Here is a 17962-nt window from a genome sequence, read left to right as displayed (position 1 = left end):
AGTTTGAAGATGAAGAATTAAAAACATTACTCGATCAAGATTCGTGTCAAACGCAAGAAGAGCTCGCAAAAACATTGGAAGTTACTCAACAAGCTATTTCGAAACGACTCAAAGCCGCGGGATACATCCAAAAGCAAGGAAATTGGGTCCCATATGAATTGAAACCGAGAGATATTGAACGACGATTTTGCATGTCCGAAATGTTGCTTGAACGGTACAAAAAGAAGTCTTTTCTGCATCGAATCATTACCGGGGACGAAAAATGGATTCACTACGACAACCCGAAACGCAAAAAATCGTTTGTAAAGCCCGGCCAACCGGGAACATCAACGCCGAAGCCGAATATCCATGGTGCCAAGGTAATGCTCTGTATTTGGTGGGATCAGAAAGGTGTGATCCACTATGAGCTGCTAAAACCTGGTCAAACCATCACAGGAGACTTCTACAGGCAACAATTGATCCGTTTAAAGCGAGCTATAGCCGAAAAACGTCCAGAATATGTGACCAGACACAAATCCATAATCTTTCACCATGACAACGCTCGGCCTCATGTTGCTGTTCCGGTTAAAAACTATTTGGAAAATATCGGATGGGAAGTTCTGGCTCACCCGCCTTATAGCCCAGACCTTGCCCCTTCCGACTACCATTTGTTTCGATCGATGCAGAACGCTTTGACTGGAATACGCTTCACTTCAGAACAGGGTATCAAAAATTGGCTCGATTCATTCTTGGCTTCAAAAGATGAACGCTTCTTCCGCGACGGAATCCATAAATTGCCAGAAAGATGGGAAAAAGTAGTGGCTAGCGATGGACAGTACTTTGAATAAGGTATTAATTTATTTTATCGTTCAAATAAATGCGTTTTTCAAGCAAAAAAACGGACCGAATTAAGTTGTACACCCAATATTAATTTTCAAACAAGTAGTAATTCATTTTTTATAAACTACTAGCACCACAGACGCGCGCTTCGCGCGCGCTATTTAGCTTTAACATTATGCTATTAATATTACACTATTAATTTCTTGATACACACAACTGTCAAAATATACGATGACAGCTGCAAATGAAGTAAGCGCAGCGAGAAAACCAATCAGCATCGCGGAAAAGCGGCAACAATAAATTCGACTATCGACTTAACATGCCTTTTTTTAGAAAGGATTAGTTATTTTAATAATAAAGAATTTATTTTTACTACAAAAAAATTGATTCATTTTCGCCTAAATACTAATTTTTACGTAATTAGAAATTTTTCTCTGATAAATTACCTTTTTTTTTTGGTAACTAGACATCACAGATGCGCGGTTCGCTCGCCCTATTTAGCTTTAACATTATATAATACTATTACTATTTTATTATTAACCACTTGATACACATAAAACTGTCAAAATATACGATGACAGATGCTCACAAAGTCAGCGCAATGAGAGAACCAATCAACATCGCGGAAAAATGTCAACAATAAAATCTCTTACACGGCTTTTTTATGAATGGATGCGTAATTCACTTTTACCTAACCATTATTAATTTTTACGTAATTAGTAATTTTTTGTGACTAATTACTAATTTGTTAATTCAATAAAACTTTATGTAAATATGTACGTAGTATTACGGCACTCTCTTCGATTTCTTTTCAAATTTTATTTGTGTATTAGTTTATGTATTTTGGGTAGTAAACTGTCTGGCCTCCTCCCAATTTTTTCCCTCGACTCCCAGGAACGTGTCGTCCGCGTATCCCGTTACCCAGCAGCCGGGGGGAAGGGCAAGCCGCAAAACCGTATCGTACCCGAGGAGCCACAATAGCGGGCCCAATACCGAGCCCTGTGGTACTCCTCGGGGAATCAATTTCACCCTCCGTACACCATCCTGGTCTATGTAGGCCAACTGCCTGTCCCGGAAATAATCAAATATGACCCGTATTAGATATGGAGGAACGCGATGGTATTTTAGCGCCCTTCCTATCACGGGCCAGGGCAGGGTGTTGAACGCGTTTGTTATATCAAACGACGTTCCGAGCAACACCCCGCCCTCCCTCCAAATGGCCTTCACGTGGGACCTGATGCAATTAATTGCATCTATAGTAGACATGCCCGCGCGGAAGCCATATTGGTCCGTAAACAAGTTTGAATCATTCCGGGACAGATGGTGGAGAAGGCGCTCGGTGATAACTTGCTCGAATAATTTGCCATCCTCCCCCAGCAAGCAGATTGGCCTGTATGCGGAGGGTGAATCCGCATGCTTGCCCTCCTTTGGGAAGAGGACTAGTTTGGCCTCCTTCCACGCATGTGGAAATTGTCCGGTCTTTATGCAGTCTGAAAATAGACCTCTTATCTGACCGGACAGTTCCCCGGCGGCCAGGGCCCAGGCGCGGCCAGTGATGCCGTCGGGACCCGGAGCCTTGTTTCTCTTGAGTCTCCCGACGGCCCTCTGGAGCTCCTCCTGAGTGATCCCCAGTTCCTCCTTGTTCCATTCGGTTTAGTCGTCCGTCTGGAACTCCTCCTCCCAGCCTTCTTCTGTTGGCGGAAAGAGGGTCTGGACAACCTCTTCCAGGAACTGTGGGTCCAGTACCTCCGTAATGGGGGGCGCCCAAGGCTTGAGTCTGTTCATCACTAGTCTGTATGGGCGCCCCCACGGATCTTCCTCCAACGTTTGAAGGAGCTCCTCTCATGACCATTCCTTGGCCACCCTAATTGCCTTGGCGAGGACTTGCTGGGCAGCACGGTAGTCCTCGCCGGCCGCATCATCCGTGACGTCACCTCGTTCTCTACGAGCCCGTGTCCAGGCGCGCCTGGCGCGGACAGAGGCTTGCCTTAACTCCGCAATGTCCTCTGTCCACCAATAAGCGGCGCCCCTGGTACGGGATTTGACCCGGGGCATCGAAACGTCGCACGCGTTCGTGAGAATGCCCCGGATCTCGTCCACCTGCTCCTGAACGCTGCGCCCCTCTTCGGGGGGCGCAACTCTCCAAGTGGACACCACGATCGCTGCCATAAAGCGATTGGGGTCCATTTTTCTCACGGCCCATCTCGACAGCCTTGCCTCCACCGTGCGGCGGCGGGCTTGAACTGCCGGAGGGATGGCCGAGACCCTCATCTCTATTATAGACGGTCTGAGAGGGTCTCAACCTTGGTGGCCACCCTCCAGCCATGCGTCAGTTGCGCCGCGGGGTGGGATTTGCCCAGGTGATGTCTATCGCCGAGCCCCCCCCCCGCCGCGCCGGCGCACGCATGTGTTTACTGAGCCCACGTTTAGCGTAAGTAGGCCCAGCCCCACCGCCCAAGTCTCTAAGACCCGGCCCCTGCTGTTTGTGGCCGGGGAACCCCACAACGTTGATTTTGCGTTGAAATCCCCGGCCACGATTACCGGCCCCGAGAGGAGGCGTCTCACGCAGTCCTCCAGGGCCTCCAGCAGCTCCTCATAGCGGGCTAGGTCTATGTTGGGAGACAAGTACACGCTCACCACCGAGATGGGCCCCCAATTCACCGCCACGAAGCCCTCCCCGACTCACGGCGTGTGATCGGGGGAGACCGCGGCGATGGATTACAATAGATGGCGGCCGAGCCCCGCGTATCCACCGCCCAGTTTGGGTGGTTAGGCGGTACGCGGTACAGCTCGGCCACCACCCCTAGTCCACAACCACGCTCGGCCATGGTTTGCACGAAAAGATCCTGCGCCGACCGTGCGCGGTTGACGTTGGCTTGAAGCATGAAGGTTGTACCAGCCATTTAGTTTGGCTGTTGTATGACCTCCACGTCCATCGCAACGACGCTTTTGTCTGGCGTCGTACCCTCCTCTGCTTTCTCTCCGCCCTTGTTCCCCTACCCAGGGGTGTTGGCGGTTTCCTTCTGCTGCTTGCTAGCTTCCCATTTTGGGAGCGTGATCTGCACGCTCTCGTTGGACACAACGACGGGCTTCTTCTTCTTTCCGGCGCTCGCCCCTGTGACTCGTGAGTCCGTCTTCATCACCGTTGTCAACTTCGTCTTTTAGCTGGTGCTCGGTTTCGTGGCCTGGTTAGGTTTCACCAGGTTATTTCCCTCCTTGACGCTGGCACTGGCAGGAGCCCCCTTCTTTTTATTCGCCGGCCTGCAGGCTTTGCTGCCTGCCCTGTGGCCGGCGGGGAGCCCCTTGTCCACGCATACAGGACACCGTGGTGTAGCCGCACAGTCCTGCGCGCGGTGTCCTGCTTCGCCGCATCTATAGCAGCGGTTGCTGCGATTGACTTTGCACGTGCACGTGGCGCGCACGTGTCCCCCCTCCAAGCAGCAGAAGCATTGGAGGGGTCTCTGCTCCAGTAACTGGACTCTGGCGCTCAGCCACCCCACGAGCAGTCGACCCTTACCCGCGATCTCATTGGCCGCGGCCACTGGGCACTTGACCCAAACAGATCTAAGGCCGTTCGGCGCCCTTTGCGCCTGCCCGACCTGCACCTGAGCGAGGGTGCACTTGCCTGTATCGGCAACCACCCTCGCCTCCGCCAGCCACCGGCTCCTCCGTTGTTATGGAGTCATCAAGGTCGCCGATTCTCAATTCGGCCGTCTTAACTGGCCTGGCGACCTTGATTCCTTCTCTACCCGCGAATATTTCACCCATTCGTTGGGCGAGGGCGTCGGCCTTGGCGGCCCTCCCGTTTTAAAACTATTATATCCTCCACTAGCACAACTTAGAACAAAATTTTAAGACCAGAACAAGAACCTAAAGGGCACTTTACTTTTTATCGGAAAAAATTGTTTTTCGAATTTCTTGGTTAAAAATCTTGTTCTAGGCTTCCCGCGTTAAAAGTATCGTGTTCTCCACTGGAGCAACTCAGAACAAAATTTTTAAAACCAGAACAAAAACTTAAAGGGCACTTTACTCTTCATCGGAAAAATTTATTTTTCGAATTACTTGGTTAAAAATTTTTTTCTGAGTTGTTCTAGGAGAACACGATAGTTTTAACGCGGGAAGCCTAGAACAAGATTTTTGACCAAGAAATTCAAAAAACAATTTTTTCCGATAAAAAGTAAAGTGCCCTTTAGGTTCTTGTTCTGGTCTTAAAAATTTTGTACTGAGTTGTACTAGTGGAGGATATAATAGTTTTAAAACGGGAAGCCTGGAACAAGATTTTTAACTAAGAAAATAAAAAAATAATGTTTTCGATGAAGAGTAAAGTGCGCTTTAGGTTCTTGTTCTGGTCTTAAAAATTTTGTTCTGAGTTGTTCTACGCGGTTATAAATATGTTCTAAATCGATAATTTTGTAAGTCATTTTGTTTACGAATAAATGGCCAAAAACTGTTATTTCTAAAATTTTTCTTTTTTTATTATCTCTTAAAGTTTTTGACCAATCGAACTAATACTTTGGAACAATGTTTAGAACAACTAGAACAACCTGGAACAACCTTGAAAAGTTCGATTTTCGAAAAATGGGGTGCCAGGTCAGAAAATCGTTTTTATTAATTTTCCGCGAACATTTTTATTTTAAAAATTTGATTATATGGAACAATTTAGAACAAGTCTAGAACAACCCGGAACAACTTTTAGAATTTCAAAATTTCAATAATGGGGTGCTAACTTCACACAGGTGCATCAGTTTCCTGCCGTCAATATATATTTCATTATCACTATCTATCACGCGGCGATGGTCACGACTGTCACTATCTATTTCTAGGTTAGGTTATAACTGACTTACGTTTACGCGAGCGTTACTTCTGTAGTAACTTACGATAATTCACTCGTTTATAACACGGAATAAATTATCGTAAGTTATACCACAAAACCCCGTTTACGCGGAGGAATTATCGTAAGTTACTACAGAAGTAATTCTCGCGTAAACATTAGTATGACAGAGCGCTGAACCGGCTGAATGCACTATCTGCACTGAGCGCAGAACGCACACGTACATACATATGCTGTCACGCACTGCGACAGTGCACTGCAGTGCATGGTCTGCATAGGGATCCTCTAGTGAGGGATGGGACAAAGCCGCCATTAATGGGATAACAGAAGTGACGGCAGACATTACGCGCCATTTTTTAATAAAACAAAATAACTGTATCAAAAATATGTCTACATAAATTCAATTCTAATTAAGGAATTATTTCAATTAAATTGAAGTAAATAAATAAAACTTAATTAAATAAAATAAATTCCGTAAATTAAGAAATTGAGTAAATAGTAACAAACAATAAATACTGATAAATATAATTTATCACAAAAAGTTAATAAATGCAAATTAAAAAGAAAAAGGCCAATGATCGAGCATTAATAGATGTTAAATCATATAATTAATTAACATATATACAAAGAACGGAACGTTTCGACTTCACCGAGTCTTCTTCAGCCGTAGTATAAAATATCATAGGTTAACATAAATTGTGTATAGGTATTCGTAATTACAAAAATATAAAATTCTTAAACCTATAGAGCCACATCACCGTTCGAGAATCTTACGAATACATACTGAGTTTTTGTCGTTGCATCTACGCAGTCAAAACCGGAGATAAAATATAGTCAGCGAAATTACATAATTAATTCCTCGTTCGGAGGCGAGAATAAATCGGGTCCAGTCCATAAGAATTGTTGTTTTTATCAGGTTGTATGGTCAAGATATAAAAAGGATTTTCTGAAAGGAGATCGTATGTAACTAAATTAATTGTCGTAAGTATGAAATCCGTTAAAACTTACATGTATTTGTCAGGACGTAAAATGTGCGATGTAATGCTCTTTCTCGTGTTACGGATGTCAAATGACTGCGCGGATTGTCGGGACGAACAGAGTTATAAACAAATAACAATGTATACATAAACGAAATTAGTTAAAGTTCTTGTACTCTACCCTTAAGAGTAGATCCGGTCTTTATGGTACACCCTGTATATATACACACATATAATATATATAGAGTGTCCCATTTTAATCAATCCCCCCCAAAAACTTTTTTATTTGTAATTCTAGAAAAAAATGCTTTAGACGAAATTTCAATGTAAGTCGTGTCATACATGTCATCATTTTCAAGAAATTTTAAAGGATACTCATTTCTTAAACGGATTGATTTTTTTCTTGAGATAAAAGTTGTAGATCTCGTCGAGACGTTCTCAAAACACTATAATTAAGTTCTCTTTTGTTAAGAATTTCCTAAGATATTTTAAATTTTGTCATATTTTTAATATAAAATATGAAATATCTCGTAAAGTATTCAATTCACTTTTTGATAACTTTACGTTGATACTTTTATACGTAGAATAATAAAAGAAACTGATTGTTGTAAAAAAAACAGAAACAATTATTTAAAAAAATTTGATTGCATTTTGTAGACGCATTCAATTTTGCAAAATTGCAAATGTAAAAATTAATATTATTCGAATTCTTTCATTATTCTACGTATAAAAGAATGAAACTAAAGTCATCGAAACATGAATACTTTACGAGATATTTTATATTTTATATTAAAAATATTATTGTATTTTAATATACGACAAAACTTAAAATACCTCAGGAAATTCTAATAACAAAAGAGAGCTTTATTATAGTGTTTTGAAAACGTCTCGAGATCTACAACTTTTATCTCAAGGAAAAAATCAAGTTCTATTTAAGAAATTAGTCGCCTTTAAAATTTCTTGAAAACGATGACATCTACGACATAACTCACGTAAGAATCATGTTTCCCCATTCGAACCAAACAACTGTTGCCTGAAGCATTTCTTTCTAGAATTACAAATAAAAAAGTTTTTGGGGGTGATCGATTAAAATGGGACACTCTGTATACGTATATATATATATATATATATATATATATATATATATATGGGACGTTCCATGTCAACCGGGACAGGACCGTCTCCAAAATTCTATTGAACCGATTAAAATGGTTAAGGGCTTAAAATCTTTGTTTATGTGTGCTTTATCAAGTACAGTGTGGTACTTTTTAAAATTCAATATGGCGGTCAAAATATGGCGCTTCATATGAGTTAAAAACACAAATCATATGATTAAATTGTTGTTTCTAATGGAAAAAAGAGGATACATAGCTTGTGAGTAGATAGCACTAAGATTTGGATGTGTCTAAAAAAAATGGCGGATCCAATATGGCGGACAAAAAAACCAAACTTTTACCAAAATTTATAAAACTCAGTATTTGGGGGTTTTTGAGGTCGCTGATTACGAATCCGTTCATGATTTTTTAAAATTTAAAATGGCGGATCAAATACGGTAAATAAAAAACAAAATTGTTGACGAAATATGTGAAACTTAGTATTTGGAAAGCTCTCTGCGTTAACAGGGTTGAGACTGTCTTCAAATGTAGGTTATGAAGCCCGCATTACTTTTTTTTAATTTTTTTTTAATTTTTTTATTATTTTTTTTTACTTTTTTGAATTCTTTTTGATTTTTAAATTTATTTAATATTGTATAGTAGACATAATTTGCGTTGCATCAGAGTAGCGTTTCACTTGTAATCTTTTTGTGTCAGTCGGAATGAAAGAGTGTCCATGTTGGATTTGGTAACACTAGGAGCTAGAGAGAATCTTTTTGCAAGTTTTTTTTGCGTCCTACTGTGCATTTCTTTGCTGTACTCAAAAAATGTTATGATTGCAAATTTATTTTTTGCCCAATTAAAAAGGTCATGCGATGTCAAGATTGCCTCGGATGAGCAAGCTCAATCATCCGAGGCAATCTTGACATCGCATGACCTTTTTAATTGGGCAAAAAATAAATTTGCAATCATAACATTTTTCAAGTACAGCAAAGAAATGCACAGTAGGACGCACAAAAAACTTGCAAAAAGATTCTTTCTAGCTCCTAGTGTTACCAAAATCCAACATGGACACTCTTTCATTCCGACTGACACAAAAAGATTACAAGTGAAACGCTACTCTGATGCAACGCAAATTATGTCTACTATACAATATTAAATAAATTTAAAAATAAAAAAGAATTCAAAAAAATAAAAAAAAATTAATAAAAAATTAAAAAAAATTAAAAAAAAGTAATGCGGGCTTCATAACCTACATTTGAAGACAGTCTCAACCCGAGCCGGTAACACCGAACTGTTGTAGAGAGCAGACGTAACGAGCGAAAGAGAAAATTTAGAAAGCGATAGTATAGTCGTTTACCAGTCGGGCGCGTTGGAAGAGAGACAGGAGGAGATCCTTGTAGCGTAGTTAAACTAGTAAAGAAATAATTAAGAAAAGCTACGGTGCCCCCCCTCGGAAGGGGGGCCCTTCAAGCGGTACACATGTGCGAGGTTATGGTAATAACAACAAGAGCGTTCTAATATTAGAAGAAATCAGGAACTACCCTGTAAACAGAAGTGCAATCACAGACCAAAGGATGAAAAAGCTTAGTAAAGAAGATAAAATGACAGATAAAACTGAGAAGAACAAGGACAAGACGGATGCTGGATGTTCAGAGATGCATATGGATACGGACCTAGTAGAAACGAGAAACAAGGGCGAGACGCAACTAGAAAGGGAAATAATAACAGACGTAAGAGAAAAAGATGGAAAAGAGAATAATAAGGACATTAACTTCAGAGAGGTAATTTTTGTCAACGTCGGGGGTAAGTTAGTTAAGAAAGACCGTAGGTTAAGAAATGAGGAAATAGAGAAAGAAATGGCTAATAAATATTTCGAACCAGGGCTAAAAGGGTACAAGGTTGTGTGCTGTAAATTAACTAGAGAAAATATGTGCGTTAAAAAAGGGCTAAACAGGGTAAAAATTCAGAGCTTGTTGCACAATATAGGATGCACTCCAGATTATTTCGAGATGGACAGATTCAATCTAGCGAGGTTAAAATTTAGAAAGGACGAAGACGCGAATAGCTGTATAGAAAGGTTAAATACAAGGTACAAAGATAAAATACAGGTATACATAGATAATAGATCGAGGTTTTGTAAAGGGGTTATCGCGGATTGGCCGTATAGCATAGGAACTATGGGAAAACTTGGGTAAAAAAGATAATATATTGCAATTAGAGGTTATGAAAAAAAGAATATATAATAGAGAGGAGAAAAAACTTGAAATAAAAGAAACGAATAATATAATAATTACGGTAAAGGGAAATAAACTTCCGGAAAAATTTACAATTTTTGAGGGCTTCGGTAACTTAAGAGTAAGACCTTATGTTGAATCAGTCAGCCAATGTTTCAGATGTTTCAAATATGGACACTTCCAGAATAATTGTAAATCGAACGATCTTTGTGGAAGATGCGGCAACACGGCTCATGGTCCATGCGGCTTCGAGTTCAAATGTATAAATTGCGGAGGACGTCATAGGGCAACGGACAAGAAATGCCCGGTATACATTAAAAATAAGGAAATCAAAAAAGTAATGGCTTACCACAGCGCGTCATACACAGAGGCAATGAAGATAATAAATGGACAAGATACAGAAGAAAGAGAGTATGACAAATACAATAAAAAGACATGGCCAACAATAGACGAGAGACTAAGAAGTAAAAACCTAGGTAACAGAGAAAATTTTGAAGAAACTAGTTATAGAAGGGAAAATTCGGAAAACAACGAAAAAAGGACATACGCCAGGGTGGCAACAAATCCTGGAATAGCTAAAAAAGAGGAATATTATAATAGAACATTAAATAAAATTAAAGAGAATGAATATGACAGAAAAATGTTAGCAAGAAGTAGAGAAACAGAGTCAAGTAATTTATCAAGTAGGAAAGATAGAATGAGAGAGGAAAATACAAAAAGGAACAAAGAGGAAGAATCAGAAAGGGAAACCAGAGATGAAAGAATAGTAAATAAACAACAATATCAAAATATAAAAGAGGTACTCGAAGAAGAGGATTGGAAGAAATTCATTAGAGACCAAATTAAAAAAGTAGTTCAAGAAGAAGTGGAAAGAACAATAGGAATTAAAAGCACAGTTACAGAAGACGAAACAGAGGAAATCTACACAGAAGGGGAAACATATAATAATTTAAACGCTCAAAAAAGACAAAGATATCAATAATAAAATATGAACAGAGAAGAAAAACTAGAAATAGTTCTATGGAATGCTAGAGGATACATCGGAAAAAAAGAGGAAATAGATGGATATATAAAAAACACGGACATAACAGTAATTACGGAATCTAAAGTTAAAGACCTTAAAAAAATAAATGTAAAGGGATACAATACTGTTGGAGTAAATAGCAGAGGAAATAGTGGAGGTATTCTTATTTTCTGCAAGAAAGATATAAAAATAGAACTGATAAATGATTGGAAGGATTTAGACGAGGATTTCGACATTTGTGGAATTAGGACAAAATACGGAAGTGCTAGCATGAACATAATCGGGGTTTACAGAAGGCCGAATAAAAGTATTAATCCAGGAGAATGGACAAAAATAACGAAGTTTAATAGAAAAGGAATGGACACACTAATAATGGGGGACTTTAATGCACACAACATATTGTGGAACTGTAATAACACTGATTCTAACGGTGAAGGACTCCAGGAAAAATTTTTTAACGCAGGATTCCTGTGTGTGAATACTGACACAATGTCAAGATTAAACGAAATAAATCAAAACCCTTCTAATATAGATCTAATTTTTTCAGAAGCAAATATCATTGACAAATTTAAATACACACAGGCTAAGGACACTTGGGGATCAGACCATTTTCCAATAAAAGTAAGTGTTGAAGTCGAGGAAACCCCTTATACCAAGAAAACAAATAAATTAGCTAATAAAAAAACATGCTGGAAAGAATACAAAGGCATATTGGAGAATAAGATAGAATCAATAAAGGAAGAAATAACAGGAAAGGACTTGCAAACTAAATATAGTACGGTAATGAAACATATCACTGACGTGGTGAAGGTTGCCTCAGGAAAAAAGGTAGATGAAAACAGAACTTCAAGAAGAACTAGAAGAGGTAATCTAAACAGCAACAAAAGGAATACACAAAAAAAGAAAAGAAAACAACACGCAATATGGTGGGATAGAGAATGCCTAGAAGCTAAGAAGGAAAGGAGGAAAAAAATGGAAGAATATCGTAGAAACGGAAACACTCATTCATTCGTAGAATATAAGAAAAGCAGAGCCATTATGAGAAAAATGATAAAACAAAAGAAAAGAGAGAGTTTCAAAAAATTTTGCAATGGCTTAACAAAATACAGCAACATGTCATACGTGTGGAAAATGATGCGGATTTTTAAAAAAGGAAGAAATAAAATAGAGTGGAACAAATGGAAATTCGGCGAAAGGGAGGAACTTATTCTAAAGGACATTGAAAAGCTAGCAGCTCCAAGTGTGTCACAAAAAATTAAAATACCCGATAAAGAAGAAAACAACTTACTAGACAGAGAATTTTCAGGGGAAGAATTGATGAGAGCTATCAAAATGATTAAAAAGGACTCATCTCCAGGTAAAGACGGAATTGATTACCAGATGATAAAGGAACTACCAAAAGGTATTCTTAGAATACTGCTTGATATATTTAATGAAATATGGAGAGGTAAAGGATTCCCAGAGGAATGGAGAAAATACCAGGTATTCTTCATAGACAAAGTAAATAAGAATAAAGTACGACCAATCTCACTTTCTTCTTGCATGGGAAAATTAATGGAGAGACTTGTGAATGAAAGACTGATATGGTGGATGGAGAAGGAAAAAAAATTTAATAGATTACAAAACGGATTCAGAAGAGGCAAATCTTGTATAGAGAACCTGACAAAAATAACAGCGGACGCGAAAACTGCAATACTAAAAGGAGAATATTGTCTGGCAGCCTTCTTAGACGTTTCTTCGGCATACGATAACGTTCAATTCCACATATTGAAAAACAGGCTGATTAAAATGGATTGCCCGAAGAAAATTATAGATTTTATTGATACATGGCTAGACGATAGAGAAGTAGAATTCGTAATTGACGGGGACAGGACAATATCTAGAATAGTTAGAAAAGGATTACCACAAGGTTCGGTATTAAGTCCAGCTTTATATGAAGTTAACACGTATGAAAGCGACAAAGGAGTAGAGAGAGACATAGTAGATTTAGAATTTGCAGACGACAGAAGTATGTATGTTATAGGAAAGGATAGGAAAGAAAATAGAAGAAAGCTAGAAAAGGCAGTTAACACGATAGCAAAAAATTTGGCAGCAATAGGCTTAGAACTTGAACCTCAAAAAACCAACCTAGTAGAGTTCAATAGACACGGGGTTATTGACGGGGAAATGTATATAGATCTCCAGGGAACAAAAATAGAGTGCAAAAAAGAAGCTAGGTTTTTAGGTATTAGGATAGATAACCAACTAAAATTTGAAAATCAAGTAGCAGAAGTTAGGGCGAAAATAGAGAAAGCAAATTACATTTTAAAGTATCTGAATAATGTAACGAGAGGGTCAGATTGCAACACAGCTCTGAATTTGTACAAAAGTTTGGTTCGATCTGTGGCAGACTATGGCTGCTTTATATACGCACCCTGTTTAGAAAGGCTTAAAATAAAATTAGAAAGGGGACAATTCTTGGGACTAAGAACAGCCCTCGGGTATAGAAATAGCACACCAACTAACGTAATAATCGCGGAATCTAAAGTTGAACTATTAAGCGAAAGAGCCCTGATGTTGGCAAAAAATTTCTGCCTGAAAGTTAAAAAATACGGAAGTGAGGAAATTAAAAAGAGTTTGGAAAACTTATCCAGAGAAGAAGCAAAAGAAAGAATGAGATATCCGCAGAAGAAAAAAAGCATAATAACAACAGCGTGGGATGATATAAAAAAATATAGAAAAGAAATAGGAGAAGAAAAAGAAACTTACGAATTATGGGAAACAGAATACGATATATTAACAGAAGAAATTGAAACAGACCTAGAAATAGGAGAACTCTACAAGAATAAAGCAGAGGTTAAGGAAAGAAGAGAAATTGAAGAAATGAGTTACAAAAAAGAAGACTATGAACTGTTAGAAGAGTTTAAAAACAAGTACAATCAAAGGAATATTAAGTTCGTATACACGGATGGATCAAAAATCGAGGGAAACCCTAGTGTTGGAGCGGGGATCGTGGTAGAAGAGGAAGAAGACGCTTTTTACGCAAGCTTACCCAAAAACTCGTCAACATACACTGCCGAGGCATTCGCGATTTACACGGCTTTAAGGAAAATAGAAGATAAATTGGAAAAAGAACACAAGGAATACAAAGAAGAAGGTGAAATGATTATAATTCTATCCGATAATCAAGGGGTGATTAAAGCAATTAAAAATAACAGGCTGGACGTGTACAAAAATAAATATATACTCGAAATCAGAAGGAGACATCATAAAATAAAAACAAGATTTAAAAAACGAATAATTTACGCATGGATACCGTCGCACAAGGGCTTTACAGGAAATGAAATGGCGGATAAACTGGCAAAAGCGGGGACAGAAGAAAATAGTAATAAGAATATTGAAGTGCCCATACAAGATTATATGACTATTTTTAAAGAAGAAGCTAAAAATAGAACGCAAGATAAAATAAAAAATGAAGCAAGATACAAAGGAAGAGACTACTTTGGGAAATACTACGACGAGGAAAAAAAGAAACCTTGGTTCCATAAAATTAAAGCGGAAAGATATTTTTATACATGGATAAATAGAATAAGAGCTAACCACTACAATTTAAACGAGTCTCTAGCCAGAAAAGAGTACATAGAGACACCTGACTGCGAATGTGGAAACTACGTGGAGGACATTAACCACGTGGTATGGGAATGCAGAAAATACGACGACCAGAGAGAAAGACTGAACGAAGAACTTGAAATCAGAAACTTAAGAGGATCGGAGGACATATTTGAGCTGATCAGGAGAGAGGACTGGACTAAAATTTTTGTGATATTCAGATTCATTAAGAAGATAAATAGGATCATATAAAGCAGAAGAAAACGCAAATCAATAATACACTACGCTATATAGCCCAAAGGTGGGGCTGAAGGCGTCTTTAACTCCAACCGGAGCTTATAACCAAAAAAAAAAAAAAACAGTCTCAACCCTGTTAACGCAGAGAGCTTTCCAAATACTAAGTTTCACATATTTTGTCAACAATTTTGTTTTTTATTTACCGTATTGGATCCGCCATTTTTTTTTTAGACACATCCAAATCTTAGTGCTATCTACTCACAAGCTATGTATCCTCTTTTTTCCATTAGAAACAACAATTTAATCATATGATTTGTGTTTTTAACTCATATGAAGCGCCATATTTTGACCGCCATATTGAATTTTAAAAAGTACCACACTGTACTTGATAAAGCACACAAAAACAAAGATTTTAAGCCCTTAACCATTTTAATCGGTTCAATAGAATTTTGGAGACGGTCCTGTACCGGTTGACATGGAACGTCCCATATATATATATATATATATATATATATATATATGACTTTATTTTTTACAAATACTAGTTAATGGATATATACATACATATATGTGTATTTATATTCGTATTATATAGAGAATCGCTATAATAACATTAAATGTAATAATAGTTATAATATAAAACTACTGTCTCCTATTTTTGAAATTTATTAAATATGTATTGATTAAATACGTATTTATTATATTTAATGTTATACTTGCAATTCTCTATATTAAGTGGATATAAATACACATATATACAATATCGTACATATACATATATATAATATTAAAATAATGTTCTTTAAATCATGTTTAACTGCAATAATTAAATTATTTATATTAAACCAATTAATAATTTTAAAAATAAGTAATTTACCCGACAATGAAACTAATTATTCCTTATCCACTAATTATTAATTTTCAAATAAGAAATAATTCGTGTATTAAAAATAATTAACATACTTCGGAGAAATCTTTATTACGCGATAGTGTCTGTTACACGTGCATATAAATACGATAGATTTTTCAGAAAAATAGTGCCTGTCAAACGTGGATAGATACACATCACTTTTTCATTCTCTTTAACTTTAGCAACTTTTACAAGACAGCATATACGTACGTGTGCGATTTTGGATACACCTTCTTTCTTAGAGTCTGTTCACACGAGACGGTTTTGACGCGCGGTTGCGCTGCCGCACGTGGCCGCGCGTTATCGCGAGGCGAGGTGCGACAACGCGCGCATACATGCGTACGCGAAACGGCGTACGCGTGACGACGAGCGTCTACGATACGCTTTGCGGCATTTTAGACCCATAGGACACTCGCCGTCGCGCGTACGCCGTTTCGCGTACGCGCGGATGCGCGCGTTGTCGCATCTTGCCTCGCGACAGCGCGCGGCTCGTGAAACGTTACGCGCGGCAGCAATCGTACGGCAACCGCGCGGCAGAAATGCCTCGTGTGAACAGGCTCCTTGATCTCTTCGGTATCAGCTCCCTGCCGTCAATATATATTTCACTATCTATCACGCGGCGACGGTCACGATCGTCACTATTTCTAGGTTATAACTGACTGACAGCGCGCTGAATGCACTGACGATACTGAGCGCAGTACGCACACGTACATATATCGATATATCGATATATGTACGAATGGATTTACTCGCTGGGTTGATAATATACTCGCAACCGCGTAAAGATACACGGTCTCACTTCGCGTATACTCGACGTGAGACACTACCGTGTCTCTTGATATCTTTCTATCCTGGCCGATGAGTCATAAGTCATACGATCTGATTTACCTGCTGGATCGATAATAACGCGCGCACGGTTTATCATTAGAAGCGATATTAGCGCCGCATAGTGTCGAAAAAGTGAAAGTGACTAGGGGAATCCGACTGTCTAATTAAAACAAAGCATTGCGATGGCCCTCGCGGGTGTTGACGCAATGTGATTTCTGCCCAGTGCTCTGAATGTCAACGTGAAGAAATTCAAGCAAACGCGGGTAAACGGCGGGAGTAACTATGACTATCTTAAGGCCTGATAGGCCGGCTCCTTGAGCCGGCCTGAGGCGGCCCGACCTGACCATTGTTAAGGGTGATGAGGCAGTGGTCGTTGACGCGCAGGTAGTTTCCAGTGAAACTGCATTGGAGGTGTCGCATGACCGCAAGGTGGAGAAGTACCGATCTTGTGATGATCTGGTGGACCGGGTGGCGGAGCGCACAGGAGTGCCGCGTAATAATGTCCGTTTCACCGCCATTACGATCTCATGGCGAGGTGTCTGGAGCCCTAGGAGCGGGGGTGAGCTGCGTAGTTTGGGCCTAACACCTGCCCAGCTGCGTACGCTTACGACTCGGGTCCTCTGGGGCTCATGGCTAAATTGGAAACGATTTAACGGCATAACAACCCGTTATATGCCGGGGCGGAACGTTACCGCGATTAGTGATGCACGTCGGAATGGCACGTAGAGTTGGGTGCCTCCGCATCAGCGGACGAGTAGTAAGAATGTGTGTGTGCATGAGTAGTAGAGTGAGAGCTGCTAGACAGCTCCTTTCAAGCACTTCCAGGGTGTCCGCTGCAACATGACAGCAAACCACCTTGCAATATCGTTGTAGGTTTGAAATGACTGTTCATATTGCAGTCGTTTTGCCTTTAACGAAACAAATAGCCAAATGCCTCGTCATCTAATTAGTGACGCGCATGAATGGATTAACGAGATTCCCACTGTCCCTATCTACTATCTAGCGAAACCACTGCCAAGGGAACGGGCTTGGAAAAATTAGCGGGGAAAGAAGACCCTGTTGAGCTTGACTCTAGTCTGGCATTGTAAGGAAACGATGAAGTAGACACGGCGACGACGATAGTAACGACATATCTTAATCGAAAATATTTACATTTTGGACTTTGCATCGTAATATCTCCGTTCGTAGGGCACGTAAAAGAAAAATAAACACTTATTATATAAATCGACCCCAAGCTATCGATTGAGCCTACTCAGAACTTGATCCGTTCAGTCATTATCGAGATTTCAAAATCTCGGGTACTTACAACTCGTCGCGTCGCGTAAAAGAGTCACGGTGCGTCTCGCTTCGCGTATACTTGGCGCGAGACACTTCCGTGTCTCTTGATATCAAAGATTTTATATTTTTACGATTTCTA

The 17962-nt window shown here is 39.4% G+C and overlaps 3 protein-coding genes across 3 annotated transcripts in view; 1 reads left to right on the top strand and 2 right to left on the bottom strand.

Annotated features, from left to right (window-relative positions):
* Window positions 1–17962, top strand: part of LOC139781902 (fatty acid synthase-like) — a 51267-nt gene that overhangs the window by 13108 nt on the left and 20197 nt on the right. The gene's annotated exons all lie outside the window — the stretch shown is intronic.
* LOC139781913 (uncharacterized) lies at window positions 2662–3090 on the bottom strand. The gene has a single exon (XM_071720797.1). The coding sequence runs from the start codon at window positions 3088–3090 to the stop codon at window positions 2662–2664; it is 429 nt and encodes a 142-aa protein (XP_071576898.1).
* Window positions 3981–4587, bottom strand: LOC139781911 (uncharacterized). The gene is made up of 2 exons (XM_071720796.1): window positions 4445–4587; window positions 3981–4383 (listed from the first exon to the last, which is right to left on the bottom strand). The coding sequence occupies exons 1-2, from the start codon at window positions 4585–4587 to the stop codon at window positions 3981–3983; spliced, it is 546 nt and encodes a 181-aa protein (XP_071576897.1).

The sequence above is a fragment of the Temnothorax nylanderi genome, unplaced genomic scaffold (genome assembly GCF_030848795.1).
Source record: "Temnothorax nylanderi isolate EJ_2023f unplaced genomic scaffold, tnyl_v1.0 TNYL_tig0374_pilon, whole genome shotgun sequence".
Classification (NCBI taxonomy): Eukaryota; Metazoa; Arthropoda; class Insecta; order Hymenoptera; family Formicidae; genus Temnothorax; species Temnothorax nylanderi.
This window is presented reverse-complemented; position numbering and strand designations above follow the sequence as displayed.